The sequence below is a fragment of the Salmo salar genome, chromosome ssa03, assembly GCF_905237065.1.
Source record: "Salmo salar chromosome ssa03, Ssal_v3.1, whole genome shotgun sequence".
In the NCBI taxonomy this organism is placed as follows: Eukaryota; Metazoa; Chordata; class Actinopteri; order Salmoniformes; family Salmonidae; genus Salmo; species Salmo salar.
Window position 1 is genome coordinate 41,491,997 of NC_059444.1, and position 26,336 is coordinate 41,518,332.

A 26,336-nucleotide genomic window follows, 5' to 3' on the forward strand; every position below is an offset into this window, starting at 1 on the left:
AAATCCAAAAAGTTACCGGTAAAGTTCGTCCAAACAAGTCAAACGATGTTTCTAATTAATCCTCAGGTACTCTAATATCTAAATAAATGATCAAATTTAAGACCAAGCATAGTATGTTCAATAGGGAAGATAAATAACGAAGATCGCACACCTCATTCACGCGCGCAACAAGACTACTTTTCTATTGAGGGACACCTTGGAAAAACTGCAACTACTTGTTAATTTTTCAAGAAACAAGCCTGAAACCCTTTCTAAACACTGTTGACATCTAGTGGAAGCCATAGGAACTGCAATCTGGGTCCTATGTATTTGTATATCCCATAGGCTAGCATTGAAATGGCCTGTGACCTAAAAAAAAAAACCTTAGAGAAGTTAACTGACTTGCCTAGTTAAATGAATGTATTTTTGTAACGTGCTTTCATGGTTCACTACACTGTGTAGGAGGTCATATCCAAATGGCTGTCTCCTCTCCTTTCGGGACTCAAGCGGTTTTGTCGAGCTCTGGCATTTCCCCCCTTAGTTGGTGTGAACACTACCCGAACTCGGGAGCGCACTAAACAACGCACTGTGGTTCCCTCAAAAAGGGTGGTCTCGGTCCAATTCCTTTTGTACCTTATTGCGGTTCGCTGCAGTTGAAAACGCAGTCCAGACCCAAGAGGCAAGCAGTATTATTGGTTGTTTGACTGCAAGCATTTAATGAAATGCAAGTAGTACCATAACCTGATATCTCTGAAACATTCTGTGAGTAGTAGTGTGTTTATGAGTGCATCTGATGCAGATTAGGGGAGACGGAGGCATGACAGTGGATATAGGCTACTAAATATAGCCTTTTCATGTCACAGTTATAGCAGCTCTTGCGCTTTTTCCTCTCGCATGTTGAAAGACCAAAGTGAAATTCATATGAATCATAGGTAGATTTAACGTGAGTATTTTTCTCCTTTAAACAAATGACATGAACGTGGTTTTGTTTATGCATTTTGTTCGTTTAACATTTGGAAATGTGAAACCAACCGGAATAAATATAATGTAACAAATAATCCAACTTTGATTCGAACTATAGCTCAGAACTGTTTGAAAATGCCTTAAGCCCTCTCTGTTCACACTGGTTGCTGCGCTGCTGTACTCCTTCGCAGTTCACCTCAATCTGGTGGTGGTTTTGTGCTGTAACGAACAGAGATACAGGTCAGTCAGTCTGGTGGCATTGTGCTGTAACTACCAGACACACAGGTCAGTCAGTCTAGTGCCGCTTTGTGCTGCTCTGAGCCAGTTCACTGTGTGTCTGCTCGGCTGTAAGCCCTCGCTCAAGCTCAGCTCCTGGAATCTCTGGCATTTGAGGCATGTGTTAAAGCTGGGCAGACAAATGTTTCTTCGCTACTCAGACAGTCACACACTGCTCAGACACACACTCCGGCAGCACTAGTGTGTTGGGCTGTATACCGTACCCACAGTAGGATTTTCAAACCGTTGAAACTGTCTTTGAAGTTTATTAAATGTAAATATTTATTGGGGCTTTTTTTGTAAATACCTACAGTCAACTTGTGCACTAGGTTACGAGATAAAGCAGATCGCGTTCTTTATTTCACCTATTAGGCCTACATTATTTTCAATTATGAAGCATATGGATAGTTCCCCTAAAAAGCTGAGCCAGTCACGTGTTCTGTTTACAAGCGCACAACGAGATCAAACTGGAGCCTCATTGTGAGACACTGTTGTGCAGCACGCTTGAGATGATTACACTTGAGTTCACTACACAATTTTTGCCAGTTAGATATCTTATAACTATTAAGTTAACTGTCTAAAATGTGCTAAATACTCTCCAGTTGTGTATTTGGTTTGCTAGTTATCTGAGTGGCTAACTTGCATGGTCAAGCTTCTCTTGAACACAGCAGAGAATACCCTCCTGGATCAAGATACCTGCTATTTAATACTTTTTTTGTGCATGCAGCACACTGTGACTAGCCTTTATAGATACTTGTATAACTTTATGAGCTTGGTTATCTGTCCTTGCAATTTATATTTGCTTGCACGCATTAGCACTTAGCTAGCATCCACTATGGTCATTTGCATGTACGTTCTGATTAGACACTCATTAGCGCTGGTAATACCACATTGTGTGCACTGCCGATTATACTGTACGGCACAAGGACGGTATGAAAATTTGGATACCACTAAACCCTAGGCAGAAAACTCTGCAATAACTGCAGACCTCATCTCTCAGGCCCCACCTCATCTCTCGTGCCCCTCAGACTCGTGAGATGGGCCTGACACATGAGATGGAAGCGGAATATTTAACACACTTTAGGTCAAAACAAATACACAATGAACATATGAACAGCTGTTCTGTTAACGTTGCATTTGCTATCCAACGCATCAACAGATTACACTTATTTATTTATTTTTTATTTTTTTACCTTTATTTAACCAGGTAGGCTAGTTGAGAACAAGTTCTCATTTGCAACTGCGACATGGCCAAGAGAAAGCAAAGAAATTCGACACATACAACAACACAGAGTTACACATGGAATAAACAAACAGATTACACAAATCAATAATACAGTAGAAAAATCTATTTACAGCATGTGCAAGTGAGGTAGGATAAGAGAGGTATGGCAATAAATATGCCATGGTGGCAAAGTAATTACAATATAGCAATTAAACACTGGAATGGTAGGATGTGCAGAAGATGAATGTGCAAGTTGAGATACTGGGGTGCAAATGATCAAGATAAATAAATAAATACAGTATGGGGATGAGGTAGATTGGATGGGCTATTTACAGATGAGCTATGTGCAGGTGCAGTGATCTGTTAGCTGCTCTGACAGCTGGTGCTTGAAGCTAGAGAGGGAGGTAAGAGTCACCAGCTTCAGAGATTTTTGCAGTTCGTTCCAGTCATTGGCAGTAGAGAACTGGAAGGAGAGGCGGCCAAAGGAAGAATTGGCTTTGGGGGTGACCAGTACCTGCGGGTGGGTGCTGCTATGGTGACCAGTGAGCTGAGATAAGGCGGGTCTTTACCTAGCAGAGACTTGTAGATGACCTGGAGCCAGTGGGTTTGGCGACAAGTATGAAGCGAGGGCCAGCCAACGAGAGCATACAGGTCGCAGTGTTGGGTAGTATATGGGGCTTTGGTGACAAAACGGATGGCACTGTGATAGACTGCATCCAATTTGTTGAGTAGAGTGTTGGAGGCTATTTTGTAAATGACATCGTCGAGGATCGGTAGGATGGTCAGTTTAACGAGGGTATGTTTGGCAGCATGAGTGAAGGAGGCTTTGTTGCAAAATAGGAAGCCGATTCTAGAATTAATTTTGGATTGGAGATGTTTAATATGAGTCTGGAAGGAGAGTTTACAGTCTAACCAGACACCTAGGTAGTTGTAGTTGTCCACATATTCTAAGTCAGAACCGTCAAGAGTAGTGATGCTGGACGGGCGGGCAGGTGCGGGCAGCGATCGGTTGAAGAGCATGCATTTAGTTTTACTTGCATTTAAGAGCAGTTGGAGGCCACGGAAGGAGAGTTGTATGGCTTGAAGCTCATCTGGAGGTTAGTTAACACAGTGTCCAACGAAGGGCCAGAGGTATACAGAATGGTGTCGTCTGCGTAGAGGTGGATCAAAGAATCACCAGCAGCGAGGGCGACATCATTTATGTAGTTGGTGAACCAAGCGAGTGAGTTGGTGAACCAAGCGAGGCAATCATTTGAGAAACCAAGGCTGTTGAGTCTGCCAATATGAATGTTGTGATTGACAGAGTCGAAAGCCTTAGCCAGGTCGATGAATACGGCTGCACAGTAATGTCTCTTATCGATAGCAGTTATGATATCGTTTAGGACCTTAAGCGTGGTTGAGGTGCACCCATGACCAGCTCTGAAACCAGATTGCATAGCAGAGAAGGTACGGTGAGATTCGAAATGGTCGGTAATCTGTTCGTTAACTTGGCTTTCAAAGACCTTAGAAAGGCAGGGTAGAATAGATATAGGTCTGTAGCAGTTTGGGTCTAGAGTGTCTCCCCCTTTGAAGAGGGGAATGACAGCGGCAGCTTTCCAATCTATGGGAATCTCAGACGATACGAAAGAGAGGTTGAACAGGCTAGTAATAGATGTTGCAACAATTTCGGCAGATCATTTTAGAAAGCGAGGGTCGAGATTGTCTAGCCTGGCTGATTTGTAGGGTCCAGAGTTTGCAGCTCTTTCAGAACATCAGCTATCTGGATTTTGGTGAAGGAGAAGTGGGGGAGGTTTGGGCGAGTTGCTGTGGGGAGCGCAGGGCTGTTGACCGGGGTAGGGGTAGCCAGGTGGCTAGCCGTAGAAAAATGCTTATTGAAATTCTCAATTATTGTGGATTTATCGGTAGTGATAGTGTTTCCTAGCCTCAGTGCAGTGGGCAGCTGGGAGGAGTTACTCTTATTCTCCATGGACTTTACAGTGTCCCAGAACTTTTTTGAGTTTGTACTACAGGATGCAAATTTCTGTTTGAAAAAGCTAGCCTTGCTCACTGTTGTCTATTTAGTGAGAAGGAACAATCTTCCCATTGTGTCTCATTGATAAGGTGAATTTATATACTTTTTAACTGAGTCACTCAATTAGTCTATGACATCAAAACGTTTTTCCAATTATATTCCTAACGTCCCTGAAAAGTTGCATATCACGGGGGCTATTCGATGCGAATGCAGAACGCCACAGGATGTTTTTGTGCTGGTCAAGGGCAGACAGGTCTGGAGTGAACCAAAGGCTATATCTATTCCTGGTTCTACATTTTTTGAATGGAGCATGCTTGTTTAAGATGGTGAGGAAGGCACTTTTAAAGAATAACCAGGCATCCTCTACTGACGGGATGAGGTCAATGTCATTCCAGGATACCCCGGCCAGGTCGATTAGAAAGGCCTGTTCGCTGAAGTGTTTTAGGGAGCGTTTGACAGTGATGAGGGGTTGTCGTTTGACCGCAGAGCCATTACGGATGCAGGGAACGCTGAGATCTTGGTTGAAAACAGCAGAGGTGTATTTGGAGGGCGATTTGGTTAGGATGTTATCTATGAGGGTGCCCGTGTTTATGGATTTGGGGTTGTACCTGGTAGGTTCATTGATAATTTGTGTGAGATTGAGGGCATCAAGCTTAGATTGTAGGATGGCCGTGGTGTTAAGCATTTCCCAGTTTAGGTCACCTAGCAGCACGAGCTCAGAATATAGATGGGGGGAAATCAATTCACATATGGTGTCCAGGTTACAGCTGGGGGCAGAGGGTGGTCTATATCAAGCGACAACGGTGAGAGACTTGTTTCTGGAAAGGTGAACTTTTAGGAGTAGAAGCTCGAATTGTTTTGGTACAGACCTGGATAGTAAGATAGAACTCGGCAGGCTATCTCTGCAGTAGACTGCAACACCGCCCCCTTTGGCAGTTCTATCTTGGCGGAACATTTTATAGTTAGGGATGGAAATTTCAGGGTTTTTGGTGGTTTTCCTAAACCAGGATTCAGACACTGCTAAGTCACCCGGGTTGGCAGAATGTGCTAAAGCAGTGAATAAAGCAAACTTAGGGAGTAGGCTTCTAATGTTAACATGCATGAAACCAAGGCTTTTACGGTTACAGAAGTCAACAAATGAGAGCACCTGGGGAGTAGGAGTGGAGCTAGGCACTGCAGGTCCTGGATTAACCTCTACATCACCAGAGGAACAGAGGAGAAGTAGGATAAGGGTACGGCTTAAGGCTATAAGAACTGGCCGTCTAGCACGTTCGGAACAGAGAGTAAAGGGAGCAGGTTTCTGGGCACGATAGCATAGATTCAAGGCATAATGTACAGACAAAAGGTATGGTAGGAAGAGAGTACATTGGAGGTAAACCTAGGCATTGAGTAATGATGAGAGATATAGTCTCTAGAGATGTTTAACCTCTCTGGGGTCGGTGGGACGAAATCGTCCCACCTACGTAACAGCCAGTGGAATCCTGTGGCGCGTTATTCAAATACCTTAGAAATGCTATTACTTCAATTTCTCAAACATATGACTATTTTACACCATTTTAAAGACTAGACTCTCGTTAATCTAACCACACTGTCCGATTTCAAAAAGGCTTTACAACGAAAGCAAAACATTAGACTATGTCAGCAGAGTACCCAACCAGAAATAATCAGACACCCATTTTTCAAGCTAGCATATAATGTCACATAAACCCAAACCACAGCTAAATGCAGCACTAACCTTTGATGATCTTCATCAGATGACACTTCTAGGACATTATGTTATACAATACACAGCATGTTTTGTTCAATCAAGTTCATGTTTATATCAAAAACCAGCTTAGCATGTGACGTTCAGAACTAGCATACGCCGCAAACTTCCGGTGAATTTACTAAATTACTCACGATAAACGTTCACAAAAAAACATAACAATTATTTTAAGAATTATAGATACAGAACTCCTCTATGCACTCGCTATGTCCGATTTTAAAATAGCTTTTCGGTGAAAGCACATTTTGCAATATTCTAAGTAGATAGCCCGGCATCACAGGGCTAGCTATTTACACACCCACCAAGTTTAGCCCTCACCAAAGTCAGATTTACTATAAGAAAAATGTTATTACCTTTGCTGTTCTTCGTCAGAATGCACTCCCAGGACTTCTACTTCAATAACAAATGTTGGTTTGGGCCCAAATAATCCATAGTTATATCCAAATAGCGGCGTTTTGTTCGTGACACTATGACACTACTAAGACACTATCCGAAAGGGTAAATAAGGGTTACGCGTTTCGTGACAAAAAAATTCTAAATATTCCATTACCGTACTTCGAAGCATGTCAACCGCTGTGTAAAATCAATTTTTATGCCATTTTTCTCGTAAAAAAGCGATAATATTCCGACCGGGAATCTGTGTTTTAACTCAAAGAGAGAGAAAATAAAAACATGGTGTCGCCCCATGCACGCGCCTCAGCTCATTGTCCTCTGATAGACCACTTAACCAAAGGCGCTAAAGTTTTTCAGCCAGCGGCTGGAATTACATCATTCAGCTTTTTCCCGGGTTCTGAGAGCCTATGGGAGCCGTAGGAAGTGTCACGTTACAGCAAAGATCCTAAATTTTCAATAAACAGAGCCAAGAAGCCCAAGGAATGGTCAGAGAGTGTACTTCCTGTACAGAATCTTCTCAGGTTTTTGCCTGCCATATGAGTTCTGTTATACTCACAGACACCATTCAAACAGTTTTAGAAACTTTAGGGTGTTTTCTATCCAAAGCCAATAATTATATGCATATTCTAGTTTCTGGGCCGTAGTAATAACCAGATTAAATCGGGTACGTTTTTTATCCGGCCGTGTAAATACTGCCCCCTAGCCCTAACAGGTTAAACCAGGTGATGTCATCGCATATGTGGGAGGTGGAACAACATGGTTGGTTAAGGCATATTGAGCAGAGCTAGAGGCTCTACAGTGAAATAAGATAGTAATCACTAACCAGGACAGTAATGGACAAGGAATATTGATATTAGGGAGAGGCATGCGTAGCCAAGTGATCGTATGGGTCCAGTGAGTGGTTGGGCTGGCTGGGGATAGCAGAATGGGCCTTCAGGGGACGTCGCGCCTGAGGGGCCTGTTGGGATCCTCGGGCAGATTATGTCGGTAGTCCAGTCGTGAAGGATCGGTGGGGTTCCGTGCCCCGTACCAGCAGTAGAAGGGGTCCGGATATTGTAGCCGAGGAGTGGGCTAGCATGGGCTAGTTCCGGGCTAGTTGGTGCTTGCTCAGGGACGGAAACGTTAGCCAGGAGTAGTCAACCCAGGTTGCGGTTAGCTAGCTGCGATGAAGCAGATGAAAAAGGTTCAGAGTTTGCGGTAGGAATTTGGGGATATGGAGAGAAAAATAGGTCCGGTATGCTCTGGTTTGAAACGCGTTGTACGAACTGGCGAGAGCTTTCCGAGCTAAAGGTTAGCTGATGACCGCTAGCAGTGGTTAACTGACTGATAGCTGGTAGCTAGTTAGCTAGCTAGCTTCAGTTGAGGTATTCCAGTTCGGTGGTAAATAGAAATACTTTAGGAAAAAAAACAGATCCACACCACATTGGGTGAGGCGGGTTGCAGGAGAGTATTTTGAAGTTGAGCTTTAGGAAAAATATTTAAAAGAATGTGAAGAAAAAATATATAAGATATATACATGGGACGAGACAAGACAAAGACGTCTGACTGTTACGCCATCTTGGATCACCAAGCAAAAACATTGCACATTACAGTAATTATACTACAATGACGGCATAGCATAAAATAAAGTCTTAATACTTTTATTTCCCTTTTGACCCACATTTTAATCGCATAGAGGCAATTAATAGAACTACTGGCAAAATGTCCTGTCATGGATTCCGGTGCAATGAATCAGAAAGCATGATTAAGTGCTGAGAGTGGGAATAAGGTTGGGATGACAATCATATGACACCCCAACGAGGATGAGCTGACTTTACTGTAGCCTACTAAATAGTCACATGAGCCCTATGAGTCACTCACACACTGATTCCACCGGTGTGCCTGCCAGGACTTTCCCCCAGGTAGCGTCTATATAGCCTTAATTGCACTTCATAATATAGGCTGTTTTGGACTTGAGAAAAACTGGGCCCAGTTGGATAGCTCTAGCAAATTACCTTACAAATGTGTATGCATAGCTATGTTATGATTATGATCATAACAGAAAATCATATCAAATTACATACAGATTTCAGATCTTCATTTGACCTGGTTCGTTGCAGGAGGAAAATAATTTTGCTGCAGGAGGATTTGAATGTCTGAAGAAATATTTAGAATCGGCGTTTTTATACAATGCAGTGCCATACCTACATTGTCTATAAGGTACAATCAGGGGAAATCCAGAATATCAAAAGTGTCACGTATACACAAGCATGAGATGAGAGGGGCCAGAGCAATGAGGGGAAGGAGCCTGACGGATGAGGTGGGGACTGAGAAATCCCTGCAGCACAGATAAGCATTCAGACTGCCTTTGCTGGTGTACAGACGAACTGCTGAGGAAAGATGCTTTTGGTATCCATGGACAGCTGTGGCATGTGTTACTAAGTGGACTGTCCAGGTTAAAATACCTGTAGTATAAGCCTAGTAGGTACTCTGATGCTCCAGCCACCAACACAACCCTTAATTGCTTGACAACTGACAACTCTGTGACAGACTCAACAGCCTCCCGTATTAATTCGGCTCAGCTTCATATCACAGTATTGATAGCTCTTGTAATTAAATAAACTAATTGGATAGAAAAAGCAAAAAACTATCAAAATACTGTACCTCTCCCACTTACTCCCCCGTCTGCTCTCTCTCTCCCTTCCTTAATTTCTCCTTCTCTCTGTCCTGTTGGTCATCTGTATTCTTGTCACGTTGAGACATCCTGTCATTAGACCGCAGCGCTGGGTGATATTAAACAAAGTGCACCTCTCCTCCATGTCGTCTTCGCATCCCAAATGGCACTCTGTTCCCTATATAGTGCACTACTATTGACCAGGGCACATAGGCTCTGGTCAAATGTAGTGCACTATACAGGGAATAGGGTGCCATTTGGGATTTAACTTGTGTGTTCTATTACTGAAGGCTGGCATAACAGACTAGCTAATGAAATTGTTTACAGTTCTTGTTGCCGACGAACCCTGTTGCTATGACTCAGACCTGACTACCAACTGAGAAACAGGTTACCAGGAAATGAGAGAAATGACACAAGGTCATTATTATTATCTTACCCTTTTATTTAAAATCACGCTTTAATTCAAAAGGGACGGATAAAAGGTTTGACCCTTTATTTCCTCTGACATACTGTTCTCACCGTTTCCATCCTTTTCATCTGCTCTCGCTCACTCGCGCTCTCCCTCACTCGCCCTCCCGTGCTCTCGCTCACCCTCTCGCTCATCCTCCCACTCTCGCTCACCCTCTCGCTCATCCTCCCGCTCTCGCTCACTCGCCCTCCCGCTCTCGCTCACTCGCCCTCCCGCTCTCGCTCACTCGCCCTCCCGCTCTCGCTCACTCGCCCTCCCGCTCTCGCTCACTCGCCCTCCCGCTCCCGCTCACTCGCCCTCCCGCTCCCGCTCACTCGCCCTCCCGCTCACTCGCCCTCCCGCTCACTCGCCCTCCCGCTCTCGCTCACTCGCCCTCCCGCTCCCGCTCACTCGCCTCCCGCTCCCGCTCACTCGCCCTCCCGCTCCCGCTCACTCGCCCTCCCGCTCCCGCTCACTCGCCCTCCCGCTCACTCGCCCTCCCGCTCACTCGCCCTCCCGCTCACTCGCTCTCCCGTGCTCTCGCTCGCCCTCCCGCTCGCCCTCCCTCCCACCCTCCCGCTCGCCCTCCCTCCCACCCACCCGCTCGCCCTCCCACCCACCCACCTCGCTCGCCCTCCGCCCACCCTCGCTCGCCCTCCCGCCCACCTCGCTCGCCCTCCCGCCCGCGCCCTCGCTCGCTGTCCCCTCGCCCTCGCTCGCCCTCCCGCCCTCGCTCGCCTCCCTCCCTCGCCCTCCCGCCCTCGCTCGCCTCCCGTCCTCGCTCGCCTTCCTCGCTCGCCCTCCCTCGCCTCGCTCGCCCGCCCTCCCTCGCCCTCGCTCGCCCTCCTCGCCCTCGCTCGCCCTCCTCGCCCTCGCTCGCCCTCCTCGCCCTCCCGCCCCTCCCTCCCTCGCCTTCCCGCCCTCGCTCGCCCTCCCGTCCTCGCTCGCCTTCCCTCGCCCTCGCTCGCCCTCCCTCGCCCTCCCTCCCGCGCCCTCCCGCCCTCGCTCGCCCTCCCGCGCCCTCCCTCCCTCGCCCTCCCGCGCCCTCCCTCCCTCGCCCTCCCGCGCCCTCCCGCTCGCCCTCCCTCCCACCCTCCCACTCGCCCTCCCTCCCACCCTCCCGCTCGCCCTCCCGCCCACCTCGCTCGCCCTCCCGCCCACCCTCGCTCGCCCTCCCGCCCGCGCCCTCCCGCCCTCGCTCGCCCTCCCGCCCTCCCGCCCCCTCCCTCCCTCGCCCTCCCGCCCTCACAGGCATAGAAAGTACATTTTGTTTCTCCATCTCCATTTTCGCTCAGCTGCCCGCAGCGCTGTTCTGTAAGCTCGCAATGAGTCATGCAATGAGGGCACCTGTTGGGCGAAAGATGCAATGTTAAGCTTGAGTGGACAAATGACAGTGACAGCATGGAATTCAAATGAGGAGATGGACAGAGGAGAAATTAGTAGACCTGTGCCACCACCGTGATGACCAGATGCTATCGGACTATGAGAGAAAACATAGATGAAGAAAGAACAACTGGAGTAGCATTGTTCTCTGGGCTGATCCATGTCTCCGTCAGGGCCAAAAAGTCAATGGACTGAAGGGCAGCATAGGCTGATGTGAACTCGGCGTTCTTGACCGCAGATTGGCAGTTCCAAATGCTTCCAGAAACACGGAATTCCACGTGCAGGGTACACTAAATTAGAATAGTTGTAGCCAAGGGACGGGGAGCATCTGTAAAGCCTACAGGGAGAGGTGCGAACAGGTATAGAAAACACACACATAGTTGACAAAGCTACAAAAGAGAAAAATGAGAATTTGTAAATAACTAGGTAAGATACTCAAGTGAGAGAGTGGTATGGAGCCTTCCTCTCTTTCCTTCCTCGAACAACTGTGCATAACCATCATTGTTTCGGCGACCGTCTTAGTTATGCGACAAAACCGAACACTAATAGCTAATTGCCTAGCATAGGTGAAACCACTCCCCCTCCAATACAGCCACTGATTACTAAAACAAGTCACAAATTGACCTGCCCCTTGATCCTGGTTGATGTGTCAATAATTATCTGCAAATTATGACCAATCAGCAAGTTCACACACCAAGTAGGCCTCTGGGAAGACAGGCAGCACTTAAAGTAGATGGCCTTAGCTAGCAAAAAGACAGTACTAGACCACAACAGATAAAGACAAAAAAATTATACTTATCACTCCTTATCACAGCCCTGATTCATTGGGCTAGCCTTTGTTTGGATCAGCAGAGGGTGCGACTGCAACAATATCAACAGAGTTACACTGTTCAGAATAGGTGACTAGGCTCCGTATCCATCGACCTCTGAAACAATCTTTTATTTTCCTTGTCAATCACTCTCTCTTTTCTCAGTCTGTGTTTTTCATACTACGTGGTATGCGGTCACTTTTGACAAAGTCACTGTTCAGAACAGGAGGATGTTGATCAATCCACCTCTCTCTCTCTGTCTCTGTCTCAATCAATCTCTCTCAATCTCTTTCTCAATCAATCTCTCTCTTTCTCATCAATCTCTCCTTTCTGTCTGCAGGCTGGTAAAACAGGACAGCATCTTTTATTATTCTCTAACCTTTATTCTGGTAACGTTATTCTGGCTGAATAATTGCTCATTGTTTGCTGTGCCATGAATCTGTATCTTAGGCTTTGATGATTAGGGAGTAAGAGGCGTGTGTGTGTGTGTGTGTGTGTGTGTGGAGAGGCACTAAACTGTGAGAGGCTGGTAGAGAGGGACTAAGCAGGGACATGGGATGGTACAAGTGGTTAAAGTGCAGTAGACAAAGATGTGTTGGAGAGTAGCAGTTGTGAATGGAACATCTGCTCCTCAATAGCAGAGAGGAATTAAAGATTGTGTGTGTGTGCGTGTCACCGACTGACCTATGTGCTTGACACGCGCTAGTCATCAACCAGACCACATCAGTTTACAGCTCTTTCTCGCTCTCTCTTTCTCCGGGGGAAAAAACTGATTCGATTTTCAAATCTCAAAATCTTTTTCAGTCGATCGGTAGATCACAATTTTAGGCTGTCAGACTCTTCTCATCTCATCTTTTCTCTATCTGATGCCTCTGCAATCATTTAGCAGCTAAATACCCACCTTGTCATGGTAGTGGAGTGTTAATGACCAAGCGACCAGTACACCACCACCACATTCCCTAGGTCTACATTCCAAATGGCAGGCTATTCTCTTTATAGTGCGCAACTTTTGACCCTACATGAGAAGCCCCATTCAGAAAGCCTGAATGGCGCTTCTCATGTTGCCATAGGGCTCTGGTCAAAGTAGTGCACTATATAGGAAATAGGGTGCCATTTAGGACGGACCCCGTGTGTGGCTTATATTGTCCTGCTATGTTAAACTAACAAGCAAGATAACGATTCTTACTAAATTACTATATTTAACTACGTTAGGGCTTAATATCACTTCCAGATACCACAGAGCACTCTTTTTCTCTCTCTTTCTCTTCATCTCTTTCTCTCTTCCCCCACCCCAGTGAAACTCTCCTCAAATGATTTTGTGATCATAGTGTGATTTCCTGATTACCCAATGTTGTCGTAAGAACAGCTGGGTAATAGCGCCGATATGATAGTCCCTGTTTGTTGTTGTTTTGTTTTACGTTTTGAGGGAATTAGGGTGTGTGTGTGTGATCCCACTAATGACATAAAGAGAGCCAGGCATTCCTTCAGCATTCCTACCAGCCTGCATCATGTGATCAGATCCACAACACTCAGTAACATGAACCCAGATATCTGTGTGTGTGTCTGTTTGCAGGCTCTCTTCGGGCAGATTTTCCCTTCAGCCCTGGGATTCAAACCGGCAACCCTCCGGTTACTGGCCTGCCTCTCTAACCTCAAGGCTAGCGCTGCCTGTCCGCCTGTTCTCTCCATATGCCCATTGATAAGCTGTAACTGTTGTTGTGATTTCACACAGCGGCCCTGTGGCTTGAGTCGGGACCACATTCACAGGCTGTGTCTGAAATAGTATCCTATTCACTATATAGTACACACTACTTTTGACCAGGGCCCATAAGGTTATGGTAAAAGGTTGTGCGCTGTATAGGGTGCCATTTCGGACGCAACCACACACAGCATTACTAAAGGACCCAGGAACAGAGAGAACTAAAGTCAGACTGGCAGCTCTTTTCACGGCTCCATAGTGGGCAGGGCTAAGCAGAGGAACCCCATACCCTCTTCACAGTACTCAGTCAAACCAAGCTGAGCTGTACTACGTTGGCCTGGTTACGCTTAAATATTGCGACAAGGCATGTGGGAAAAAACAGTTAATTACTGTTTGCAAAACAATGTCCATACATGCTAGAACACTACAGTGCAAGAAGATATGCTAATCATAATGCAAAAAAATTCTGATTTCACATCTGATTGCCACCTAAACTCTCAAGTCTCGGCGAACTGACTGTGTGTGTGAGTAAGGCTCCGACGGGCCGACCGCTTCTTGCCGCGTGAATGACGCCATTACTGGTTAAAGGGACATTTCTAAAAGTCTCATTTAGGCTTGTGGAGGTCACGAAATTTCATCAGCCGGTGATTGTAAAGCAAATAACTGTCTGTATCACGGAAATTGACCGGTAATTAGCATGAACACATTTAGCATCTCCTGGCTTCCACACACAGCCTACAAGCTACTGATGTAGACATTTTAAAAAGTATAATAAATCCATGTAATATAGTCAACAATCAATTATTTATTTTAGACAGGTCTAAAGAAACATGATTTGAAGAAAATGTAGTCTATTTCAGAAGAACAGAATAGCATACTCTGAGTTGTTCTTATGTTAGGTCCTGATCTGGCGATGCCATATGGCTCTGGGCTACACTAGTTCATTTAGCAGACAAGATTTGCTTAGAAGTCCGTGGCATTATTTTATAATATGAAGAATCCAATTGAACAAAGCTGAATAATTTAGAAAGGATGTTTCCTCCAAACGATTTGAGGGAGTCCGCACATGGGGCCATTCTGTGTTGAGCGGTTAACAAAGAAATAGGTACTCATATATGCTTTATTTAGATTTATTATTGTAACTTTAGTTGTTCTACAAACGTTGGGCTATATGTTTTGATTTTTAATGCATTGGGAAAGGGGGATACCTCGTCAGTTGTACAACCGAATGCGTCTTCCGCATTTAACCCAACCCCTCTGAATCGGAGAGGTCCGGGGGACTGCCTTGTAGGCTGCATGTTGCGACTCTAATGATGATTTGAAAAAAGTAATGAGCTCTGCACGCAGGCTGTACACACTTCATCAGTCTCTCATTCGACAAGCTTTTATTTAACCAGGTAAGTTGACAGAGAACACATTCTCATTTACAGCAACAACCTGGGGAGATAAGGAAAACTGGGGATGATTAGGTGACCGTGATGGTATGAGGGCCAGATTGGGAATTTAGCCAGGATACTGGGGTTAACACCCCTACTCTTACAATAAGTTCCATGGGATCATTAGTGACCACAGAAAGTCAGGACACCCGTTTAACATCCCATCCGAAAGACGTTACCCTACACAGGGCATTGGGATATATTTTTTTAGACCAGAGAAAGGGGTGCCTCCTACTGGCTCCCCAACACCACTTCTAGCAGCATCTGGTTTCCCATCCAGGGACTGACCAGGACCAACCTTGCTTCGCTTCAGAAGCAAGCCAGCAGTGGGGTGCAGGGTGGCATGCTGCAGGCATACCACCCTGCACTTGATAATGCCTCGAATTTCCCGGCGGCATCCCCTGTGTGGCCGTAATGCACCCTACAAAAAATCTGTGGCTTTTGCGGCCCTTGGCCGTTGTTCTCTTCTCCGAGTGGTTCATGCACCAAAGCACATCTCACTCACATGTCTCTCCATCACGTGATCGGGTCTTTCTCACAGACTACAAGTGAAGACAGACACTTTGGGGACGCAACTGTGCGCATCCTTATCCAATTCCGAGGTACATATTGAAGATATTTGAAGGAACTGTCCACATTTACTTTTCATCAGTCTACAAGATGAGTAGGCCTAATGAACAGCAAAAGCGCTAGCCTATGTCAATCTACTATCCCCGATTGTACAAAAGTTGGCCTATTCTGTGCGAGAAATAAATATTCCAAACATAATCTGGGACAGTTGTGGGATGCGATAGATCCCAAATTAATACAACCACTACCACCAAAAAAACTTTTACGCAATGAGGCTGATGCAACAGATCAGAACGTTTAGCTTAAAATGTGATAAACTATTAGGCTATTTCTCTACACACTGCAGTAGGCTATAAGCGCGGATGTTCCATTAGTGGGAAAATACCATTATCAAACGTGACCACAAATGCGATTATGCATGTAATGCTTTTATTGTAAAGGTCCGTTTTTATGGTAAATTATCTTCCCTGAATTTGAAACTCACGTGCTGCTTATGTATGCTAGTTAGGCTCTACACCTGTTGTAAAGCGGATTAATGTGCTTCATTTTAAGAAGTTATTTGGCCACTTTAGTTGTCATACAAACCTTATAAAAAAAATAGGCCTATGGGCTAGGCTACGTACACATATGACTATGATTAGAAAAAGTTGCCAAAAAAAGGCGTTGTTTCTTGCTTTACGCTGGGCATCATTCACAAGTGATAATATATAATTCACAATTGATAGGCTAGTATTGTCACCCATCAGACTATTCTTGATTTAATGTTGTCTTCATATATACTAAATAATGTGTGAAATGTATTTAATTTAGAATGGACCATTATCATGCACCTGTCTCAGAACAGGGGCAGTGGAAAAAATACATGTCATCTATGCACTTAAATAGCGAATGGAGAACGCTTTTCCCGTGGTTAATTTTCATGCCAGCCAGGTAGGCTATGCTACTGTTGTTAAGAAAAGCAATGTGCTTAATATTAGGAAAGTTGAGAAATAAATATATTAGGCATAGTCTATTGAAAGCTGATGGGATCCTCCTCTTTTTTTAAGCGGCCTTCACTCTGTTTTCTCTTGCAATTGCATAGCCTATAGAAATGTTTGCGCAACATGAGCTCATGGGCTCTCATGAAGTGTTTGATTTAGATTTCCCATTACATTTGGATTGATGTCAGAGTGATTAGAGGGACAATAGAGTGCTGAGTACCAGGCAGTTAGCAAGTTTGGTAGGCTACTAATGACCATCAGCAGCATCAGTGCTTGGAGAAGACTAACTACCGTGACTCGTGACCGCCGGTTTGGCGGTAATATGGTCACCGCAACAGCCCTAGTTTACACTTCATATTCATCTCCAGCACCATCCCAACATCAACATATGTGAAAATGCCATGTTTCAATGCGTTGTAGTAAAAAAGATCAATGAAGAAAGGTGTTTCCAATGTGTTTTCCATGACAACATGTGGAGCCTCAAATAGAATTCGAATTTATAACGAAGTCAAAAACAAACATTTAGCAGTTAGCTAGTCAAGTTGTTGTATTTTGAGGCTCAAAATAAAAGCAAAGAGGTTTTGTGGTTGGAATTACAGTATGTATTTCGTTTGAGAATTTAGACGTGAGCTAGCAACTTTTGACAGACTGGTTTTGACTGGACAAGCAAACAGTTGCTTAGCAACCGGATACAAACGTGTTGTGAGTTCGAATATTTGGATAATCGTTATGATTGGAGGATAGCTGTGGGTTATCGAATCAGGATCCACTCTGTTCTCTTCAAGGTCATTAATGATAGAATTTCATATTTGTAGATAGCAGAGCGGCCAGTCTCTTTGGCAATGACAAGGAGTGGAATGTTAGCTAAAGAGACTGGTACTCAGGCTAGAATGTCTTTGCTCTAACCAAGAAGTTTGGTCTTGACATCTAGCCACTTAGCTAGCAAGTTAGCAAACCAAATGCAAAGCTTACACAAATTTGTTTACATCTGTTAGTGAGCATTTCTCATTTGCAAAGAATAATCCATCCACCCGACCGGTGTGGCTTATCAAGAAGCTTATTAAACTGCATAAACATTACACAGGTGCACCTTGTGCTGGGGAAAATAAAAGGCCACCTTAAAATGGGCAGTTGTCACACAACAAAATGCCACAGATTTCTCAAGTTTTGAGGGAGCGTGCAATTGGCATGCTGACTTCAGGAATGTCCACCAGAGCTGTTGCCAGAGATTTGAATGTTAATTTCTCTACCATAAGCCGCCTCCAATGTCATTTTAGAGAATTTGGCAGTACGTCCAACCGGCCTCACAACCTTAGACCATGTGTATGGCTTTGTGGGGCCAGTGGTTTGCTGATGTCAACGTTGAGAACAGAGTTCCACATGGTGGTGGTGGGTTTAGGGTATGGGCAGGCATAAGCTACAGACAACGAACACAATTGCATTTTAGGGATGCCAATTTGAATGCACAGAGATACCATGACAAGACTCTGAGGCCCATTGTCATTCCATTAATCCACCGCCATCACCTCATGTTTCAGCATGATAATGCACGGCCCCATGTCGCAAGGATCTGTACACAATTCCTGAAAGCTGAAAATGTCCCAGTTCTTCCATGGCCTTCATCCTCACCAGACATGTCACTCATTGAGCATGTTTGGGATGCTCTGATGTGTATGACAGCGTGTTCCATTTTCCAACAATATCCAGCAACTTTGCACAGCCATTGAAGTGGTGTGGGACAACATTCCACAGGCCACAATCAACAGCCTGAACAACTCTATGACTATCTGTGACCAAGGTATCTATGACCAACAGATGCATATCTGCATTCCCAGACATGTGAAATCCTTATATTAGGGCTTAATGAATTTATTTCAATTGACTGATTTCCTTATATGAACTGTAACTCAGTAAATTCTTAGAAACTGTTGCATTTATATTTTGGTTCAGTATAATTTATTTGACACATCTTCGATTTCGTATAGTTATACTTAAGCAGTGGCGTAGCAATCTCAGTGGCTTGTCCGAAATGGCACCCTATTCATAGGGCTCTGGCCAAAAGTATTGCACTGTACAGGGAATAGGGTGTCATTTTGGACACAGCCAGTGTCTCTCCTCATGACAATTCCTCACTGCCACACTGACGAGATGGAGTGGGTCAGTTTTTGTATGTGTGTGCGTGAGTGTGCGCGCATCAAAGTGAAGTGTCTGTCTGTTAATATGTGGCTCAGGTTTACTTTTCATGCATGCTGCCTCTGTGCCGCTGTGTGAGTGGCTGAGAGCAGTAGCAGTGTCTCCAGCACTTAAACGGTTAACTCTCAGCAGCTCCTCTTCTGAGTGGGAGAGGTCATTTGAATGGCTAGCTTCCCCAACCAGACAACACATTGGTTAAAGCTGAGGGTGGATCTGCGGCTGCCGCTGTACTACAGAGTGGAGTCTACTTCCTTCACTGGATCAGGAGTCTGTTTGCTGTGTGTAGCCCTGCAGTCTGTTAGAGGGAGTGGCAGTGTGTGTGTGTATTTTTATTTGGGGGGGGAGGGGTCGTCTATGTTGCAGCTGAGTTGAGAGACTGGAGAGGGAACACCCAAAATTCAGAGATAATACGTCAAGACGATTTTATTGTCGATGTAAGCTTCTCATTCAGAAATGTGTGTATCTAAACCCCTCTGTCTAGGATTTGAACAGAGGTAGGGAAACATTTGATGCAGTTCTATTATCTGTCATTACCCTACTTTTACACAGATAAAGCATAGCACTTGTGCTGGTAAAGGAGTTTATCACTCAGTATGAGTCACTTATTTTTCTCATTTCTGTTTTGCTCTGCATTTTCATAGAGATATATCTTTAGGTGTGTGTGTGCGTGCGCACAGTTTGCTTGTTCAGTCTGTTGTTAATGCACACAGACTCCAACAGTCCTTGTGGCCTGACCTGAGCCCCTCGTTAGGCTGCTGGTCAATCTTAATCTGTCTCGATAGGACTATATGGGATGAGCTAATCTTGTGGACAGGCAGTCAGCAAGGTGTTTACCTCTCTCTGACACACACTGCCAGTGCCAACTGGCTCTGCACCTCAGCGATGGCACTGAACTTTACTGTGTGTGTGTACATGTGTGTGAGCACTCGATCAGTTTATTCTTGGCAGCTTGGCACTAGATGAAGCGTGTGCGTGCGTGTGTGTGCGTGCACGTGTGTGTGTGTGTGTGTGTGTGTGTGTGTAGCTAGGTCACATTGTTAGAAAGAGGCCAAGGCATCAGTGGCATTCAGTGTCTTCACAGCAAACCTGTGTCAAACACATACACTGAGTGTACAAAACATTTGGAATAACTTTTTCATATTGAGTTGCACCCCCTTTTGTCCTCAGAACAGCCTCAATTCGTCGAGGCATGGACTACAAGGTGTCGAAAGTGTTCCTCAGGGATGCTCTCCCATGTTGACTCCAATGCTTCCCATAGTTGTGTCAAGTTGGCTTGATGTACTCTGGGTGGTGGACTATAATGGCACTGGAAACTGTTGAGCGTGAAAAACCGGTGACACACTCAAACCGGTGCACCCTGGCACCTACTACCATACTCTGTTCAAAGGCACTTCAATCTTTTGTCTTGCCCGTTCACCCTCTGAATGGCACACATACACAATCCATGTCTCAATTGTCTCAAGGCTTAAAAATCCTTAACCTGTCTCCTCCCCTTCATCTACACTGATTTGAAGTGGATTTAACAGGTGACATCAGTAAGGGATCATAGCTTTCACCAGGATTCACCTTGTCAGTCTGTCATGGAAAGAGCATGTTTTGTACACTCATATATATCAAATTCTGAGTGAGAAAGTTAGACGCACAAATATCATACTCCCCAAAATGCTAACCTCCTCTGTATTGTAATGATGAGAGGGGGGTATGATATTTGTGCATTTGTAGCATTCTCATTCATCATTATTCATGACTAATTCAGGATTATCCGAATTCATGGTAGCATCTACATTAATGTAGAAGTGTTTAGAAACATATTCTATTCTTATTTACAATAAAAGTGACTCCAAAATGACACACTACATTATGAATCATTCATTTCTATTGGGCACAAAATAATCTGAAACACAACCAAAACAAACAGCAAATGCATCCAACAAATGTGTGGAGTCACAAATTGATGTAGTCATTGCATGCTATGAATATGGGACCAAATACTACACTTTTTACTACTTTAATACTCATACAAGGGAATTTGTCCCAATACTTTTGGTCTCCTAAAATGGGGGGACTATGTACAAAAAGTGCTGTAATTTCTAAACGGTTCACCCGATATGGATGAAAATACCTTCAAATTAAAGCTGATAGTCTGTACTTTAACCTCATAGTCATTGTATCATTTCAAGTCCAAAGTGCTGGAGGACAGAGCCAAAACAACAACAACAAAATTCACTGGCCCAATACTTCTGCAGTTCACTGTATCGCTCAGCCCTAGGTGGAAATGTTTTGAAACAGAGTGAAACGGGCAGATATTACCTGAACTCCTTCTCTCTATGTAAGTCCTGTCACTAACCCCCCCCCCTTCTGCGCTCCCACAGTGTGCCCCCCCAGCTGTAAGCATCGGGCCTGTACCAAGGACAACCAGTGTTGCCATGAGTCATGTCTGGGGGGCTGCTCTGAGCCCCAGAACAGCAGCAGCTGTGTAGCCTGCAAGAACCTCCAGCACCAGGTACAGTATGGAGGAGTTCAACACACTTTTCTCAGAATCAATTACTTGATAGTTGATGTGGATGCTTCTATGTACTACGCAAAGAGAAATACATTGTAACATTTGTTGCATGGCAATAAAGTTTTCATTCTTCAAGAATTCAAATTCTTGATGGGTGCTAGAGATGTATTTTATTAACCTGTAGATTTATTAACCTGAGTTTTCCCTGTGAAATATAGTTAGATGCGTGCATGCATACTAGACACACGCTTACTTATCTATTGCTGGAGGGGGGGAAGCTGAATCAAAACAGAATCGTGTTTATGGAAAATAGCACTTAAATGTGTTATGCTACCAAATATTTGAATTGATGTGGATTCTTTCCATCAACTAAACAATTCATTCAACTCATCCCTATTCCCTAATATCAGGAGGCCTGTGTGGATCACTGTCCCCAGGGATACTACACCTATAGGGGCTGGCGCTGCGTCCCCTTCTCCTTCTGCCAGGACCTCCACAACAAGTGTAAGCAGAGCAAGAGCAGCGACTGCCATGAGTATGTTATCCACAACGGAGCCTGTATACCTGAGTGCCCCTCCGGATATACTACTGTCAACTCCACCACGTAAGTCTACTTACTGTATATTCAACTCTACACCATGGTCAACTCCACTATGTGAGTCTATAATACACTACTATACACCACCATCAGCTGAATATGTACGTGTCTGCAGTAGTCTCAATATGTACGTGTCTGCAATAGTCTCATAATGTACGTGTCTGCAGTAGTCTCAATAGGTACGTGTCTGCAGTAGTCTCAATAGGTACGTGTCTGCAGTCGTCTCAATAGGTACGTGTCTGCAGTCGTCTCAATAGGTACGTGTCTGCAGTAGTGTCAATAGGTACTTCCTGCAGTCGTCTCATAATGTACGTGTCTGCAGTCGTCTCAATATGTACGTGTCTGCAGTCGTCTCAATAGGTACGTGTCTGCAGTCGTCTCAATAGGTACGTGTCTGCAGTCGTCTCAATAGGTACGTGTCTGCAGTCGTCTCATAATGTACGTGTCTGCAGTCGTCTCATAATGTACTTGTCTGCAGTCGTCTCAATATGTACGTGTCTGCAGTAGTCTCAATAGGTACGTGTGTGCAGTAGTCTCAATATGTACGTGTCTGCAGTAGTCTCAATCGGTACGTGTCTGCAGTAGTCTCAATCGGTACGTGTCTGCAGTAGTCTCAATCGGTACGTGTCTGCAGTAGTCTCAATAGGTACGTGTCTGCAGTAGTCTCAATAGGTACGTGTGTGCAGTCGTCTCAATATGTACGTGTCTGCAGTCGTCTCAATATGTACGTGTCTGCAGTCGTCTCAATATGTACGTGTCTGCAGTCGTCTCAATATGTACGTGTCTGCAGTCGTCTCAATAGGTACGTGTCTGCAGTCGTCTCAATAGGTACGTGTCTGCAGTCGTCTCAATATGTACGTGTCTGCAGTCGTCTCAATAGGTACGTGTCTGCAGTCGTCTCAGTAGGTACGTGTCTGCAGTCGTCTCAGTAGGTACGTGTCTGCAGTCGTCTCAATATGTACGTGTCTGCAGTCGTCTCGTGTCTGCAGTCGTCTCAGTGTGGTTTCAGAGGGTGTTGTGCCAGTTAGATCGAAATGCTGCAAAAGCTCTTTGCATCCCGTTCTGCTACTTTCTGCTGTACAGTACAGCATGACAGTACAGTACTGCAAGGCTCCCCTGTTGTACAACGACTGTGTGTGTGTGCGCATGTGCGGCGCTGCAGTGGGAGTGTGGAGGCGTTGGTTGGCACAGTGTATTCGCTATGCAGACTGTTCAGCAAGTTCAGAGCAGCTAGCGAAGCAGGCAGGGAAAACTGGGCAGTTGTGTGTGTGTGTGTGTGTGTGTGCGTGTGTGCATGCGTGTGTGCGTGCGTGCGTGCGTGCGGTGTTCTGTGTTGGGCTACAGAATAAATTCCTCATCCTCATTTCATTTCTGTTTGCTATTGTTGTCTCCACTCCATAGCTGAGTAGCTGAGCCAGTCTGAACTAAGCCAGCTGTGACAGTCACTCATGCAGGGCTAGGCTACAGTGCTCATTGATTTGCCAATAACAATGTTTAAGGTCGTGTGTGCTTGTGTGCGTTCTAATCCTGGCTTGCCACTAGAGAGAAGGATCTGGGTGTGTTTGTTACAGTGACCTTCATCTACTCCCTGTGTGTGTGTGTGTGTGTGTGTGTGTGTGTGTGTGTGTGTGTGTGTGTGTGTGTGTGTGTGTGTGTGTGTGTGTGTGTGTGTGTTACAGACTCCAGACACACTAATCATTAGTTGGACAGAGATGGGTCTGGCCTCTTCAGGCCTTGGTGTCTTTTGTTACAGCGTGGCTTGCAGGGTGAAAGCTGGGTAGGAGCTGGCTGGGTAAAGATTGGGTAGGAGCTGGCTGTGTGGTTGGGTAGGGGCAGGCTGGAGGGTGGGCTGGAGTCTGATGGCCCCACAGGTTATGGCTTGCATTTCACCACCCATTGTCCTCTCCTCAAATCTCTCCTGCTCTCTATTTCTCCTCTCGCTCTCGCTCTCTCTCTCTCTCTCTCTCTCGCTTGCTCTCTCTCCTCTCACATATTTTTCTACTCTCACCCTCTCCCTCCACTATCCCCACTCTTTTCGTCTCGCTCTCACTATACATAATAAGTAGTGTTGTAAGTCATCCCGCCTGCCTATCATTATTGAATGCGTCCCAAATGGCACCCTTTTCCCTATTTAGTGTACTACTTTTGACCAGGGCCCCCACAGGGACTATAGTGCACTATATACTGGGGTCCTTTGCTGGTGCTACAACAGTGTTGCTCTATCCAACACCACATACCGCCACTCCTCACGTATTAGTTTTAGCAAATCACACACGGACAAATGTTTCCATGAAAATATGCTACTATAGCTGCAGGAAGAAACTAGGGCTGACCCATTTAGTTGACTGTACGATTGTTTGGTCAATAGGCTGTTGATCGACCAATATTTTTTTAATCGAGCAGTAACAAATATAGATATATTTTTTGGGGCACACAAGACACCTTGGCTGATTTGCGCCTGTCTCAGTGGGCTTATCCATTACAGAGGCCACGGGGATGGCGGAGTCCAAAAAGAAGGGGAGTGTGGCTAAGATTCACAATGCAGGTCTCTCTCCAGCCAATTCATGCACATTCATTGTTTCATAACTTCATTGTGTGAATTGTTTTCCCTTTGATTGTAACTCTCAATTCTCCATTGCATATATCACCAGTAGTACATTTACCGTTAATTCCCATAATTTCTAATCTTCCATGCTTGTTTGGTAATGGTAATTTCTGTTAATGCATTCAATATATTATTATTAAGTCGTTTACTGTTCTCATTGTTGGCGTGGACACGTTGTTTGCAGAGCGCACAACCTATGCTACACTTGTGAGAAACAAGTTTTGGTTTATGGAATTCTAGTTCGACTTTTGTAAATTCATTCATTGTTTGGAGCGCTCATGTCATTGTTGAGTAAGGACGCGCACCTGATTACGCATAGAAGTAGGCCTGGGCTACCACCACTAATGAGCTGTGGAGCTTCTCAAGTAATGTTTTCTTCACCTCACCTCTACAGCAAGTGTAGAGTGTTTTTATATCCATTGAGAATGACAATAGTTCCTTAATGTGTACAGTGCATTCAGAAAGTATTCAGACCCCTTGACTTTTTCCACATTTTGTTACGTTACAGCCTTATTCTAAAATGGATTTAATAATTTTTTTCACTCATCAATCGAGACATAATACCCCATAATGACAAAGCGAAAATAGGTTTTTAGAAATGTTTCCAAATTTATATTTAAAAAACCCAGAAATACCTTATTTACATAAGAAATCAGGCCGTTTGCTAATGAGACTCGAAATTGAGCTCAGGAGCATCCTGTTTCCATTGATCATCCTTGAGATATTTCTACAACTTGATTGGAGTCCAACTGTGGTAAATTCAATTGATTGGACATGATTTGGAAAGGCACACACCTGTCTATATAAGGATTCACAGTTGACAGTGCATGTCTGAGAAAAAAACAAGCCATGAGGTCAAAGGAATTGTCTGTAGAGATCCAAGACAGGATTTTGTCGAGGCACAGATCTGGGGAAGAGTACCAAAACATTTCTGCAGCATTGAAGGTCCCTAAGATCACAGTGAGGTGACTATTAGGTTATAGAGTAGCTGTTGGGCAAGCGCTGCTCGTGTGTGTGTGTGTGTGTGTGTGTGTGTGTGTGTGTGTGTGTGTGTGTGTGTGTGTGTGCGCGCCGCCGAGTGAGAGTCTGATTATGTCTGTGAAGTGGTTCCCACCTCCTGTGAGTCGAACTCGGTGACTGTGTGAACTCTCTGACTGTGTTAGTCTGTGTGTCTACCCCAAGAATGTGTGTTTTCTGACTTGTGTGTGTTTGTACCGAATGACCTTAGGGCTGGGAATTGCCAGGGACGTCACGGTACGATATTATCACCATACTTGGGTGCTGATACGATGTGTATCACGACTCTATATGTACTGCCATTTTATTGTGATCCGATTTTCCAAACATATTGCTCACTATATGTCTGCTGCTGAGAAACAAGAGAGCCATGAGAAAACGAGTTTTGGAGATAAGCGTTAACATGTTGGCACACCATTTCAAACATTTGAAAACCATCTGGAGTTTTGGCGCAGGTACAGCCGATTTAGGGCTAGCTAACGTTAACTACCTAGCAAATTTTTTACTAGTAGATACTTGGAGTCAGAGTATCAATATAAAATTGCCAAAAATAATATTGCGATACTCTACTGTATGGATTTTTCCCCCTCATCCCTATCTGACGTGGGTGCTCTATCCATCTCCTCCTGCAGGTTAATCTGTAGTCCATGTGCTGGGCTGTGTCCTAAGGTGTGTATGGGCCAGAAGATGGTGGACTCTGTGACAGCAGCACAGGCTCTGAGAGGATGCACCGTGCTCAACGGCAGCATGGAAATCAACCTCAGAGGAGGAAGTGAGTATTGTGAGCCCTTGTCTAATTTACAGTGTGTGTGTGTCATTATGCCACCCCT

At 44.9% G+C, this 26,336-nt stretch overlaps 1 protein-coding gene across 1 annotated transcript in view; it reads left to right on the top strand.

The window, feature by feature from the left end:
* The window catches only part of LOC106600510 (insulin receptor), a 95,704-nt gene that overhangs the window by 39,097 nt on the left and 30,271 nt on the right, over positions 1-26,336 (top strand). Inside the window, exons 3-5 of the mRNA XM_014191920.2 lie at positions 21,156-21,286; positions 21,697-21,890; positions 26,139-26,278. Coding sequence (XP_014047395.1) covers positions 21,156-21,286; positions 21,697-21,890; positions 26,139-26,278 — 465 coding nt within the window. The remainder of the gene's footprint in view (positions 1-21,155; positions 21,287-21,696; positions 21,891-26,138; positions 26,279-26,336) is intronic.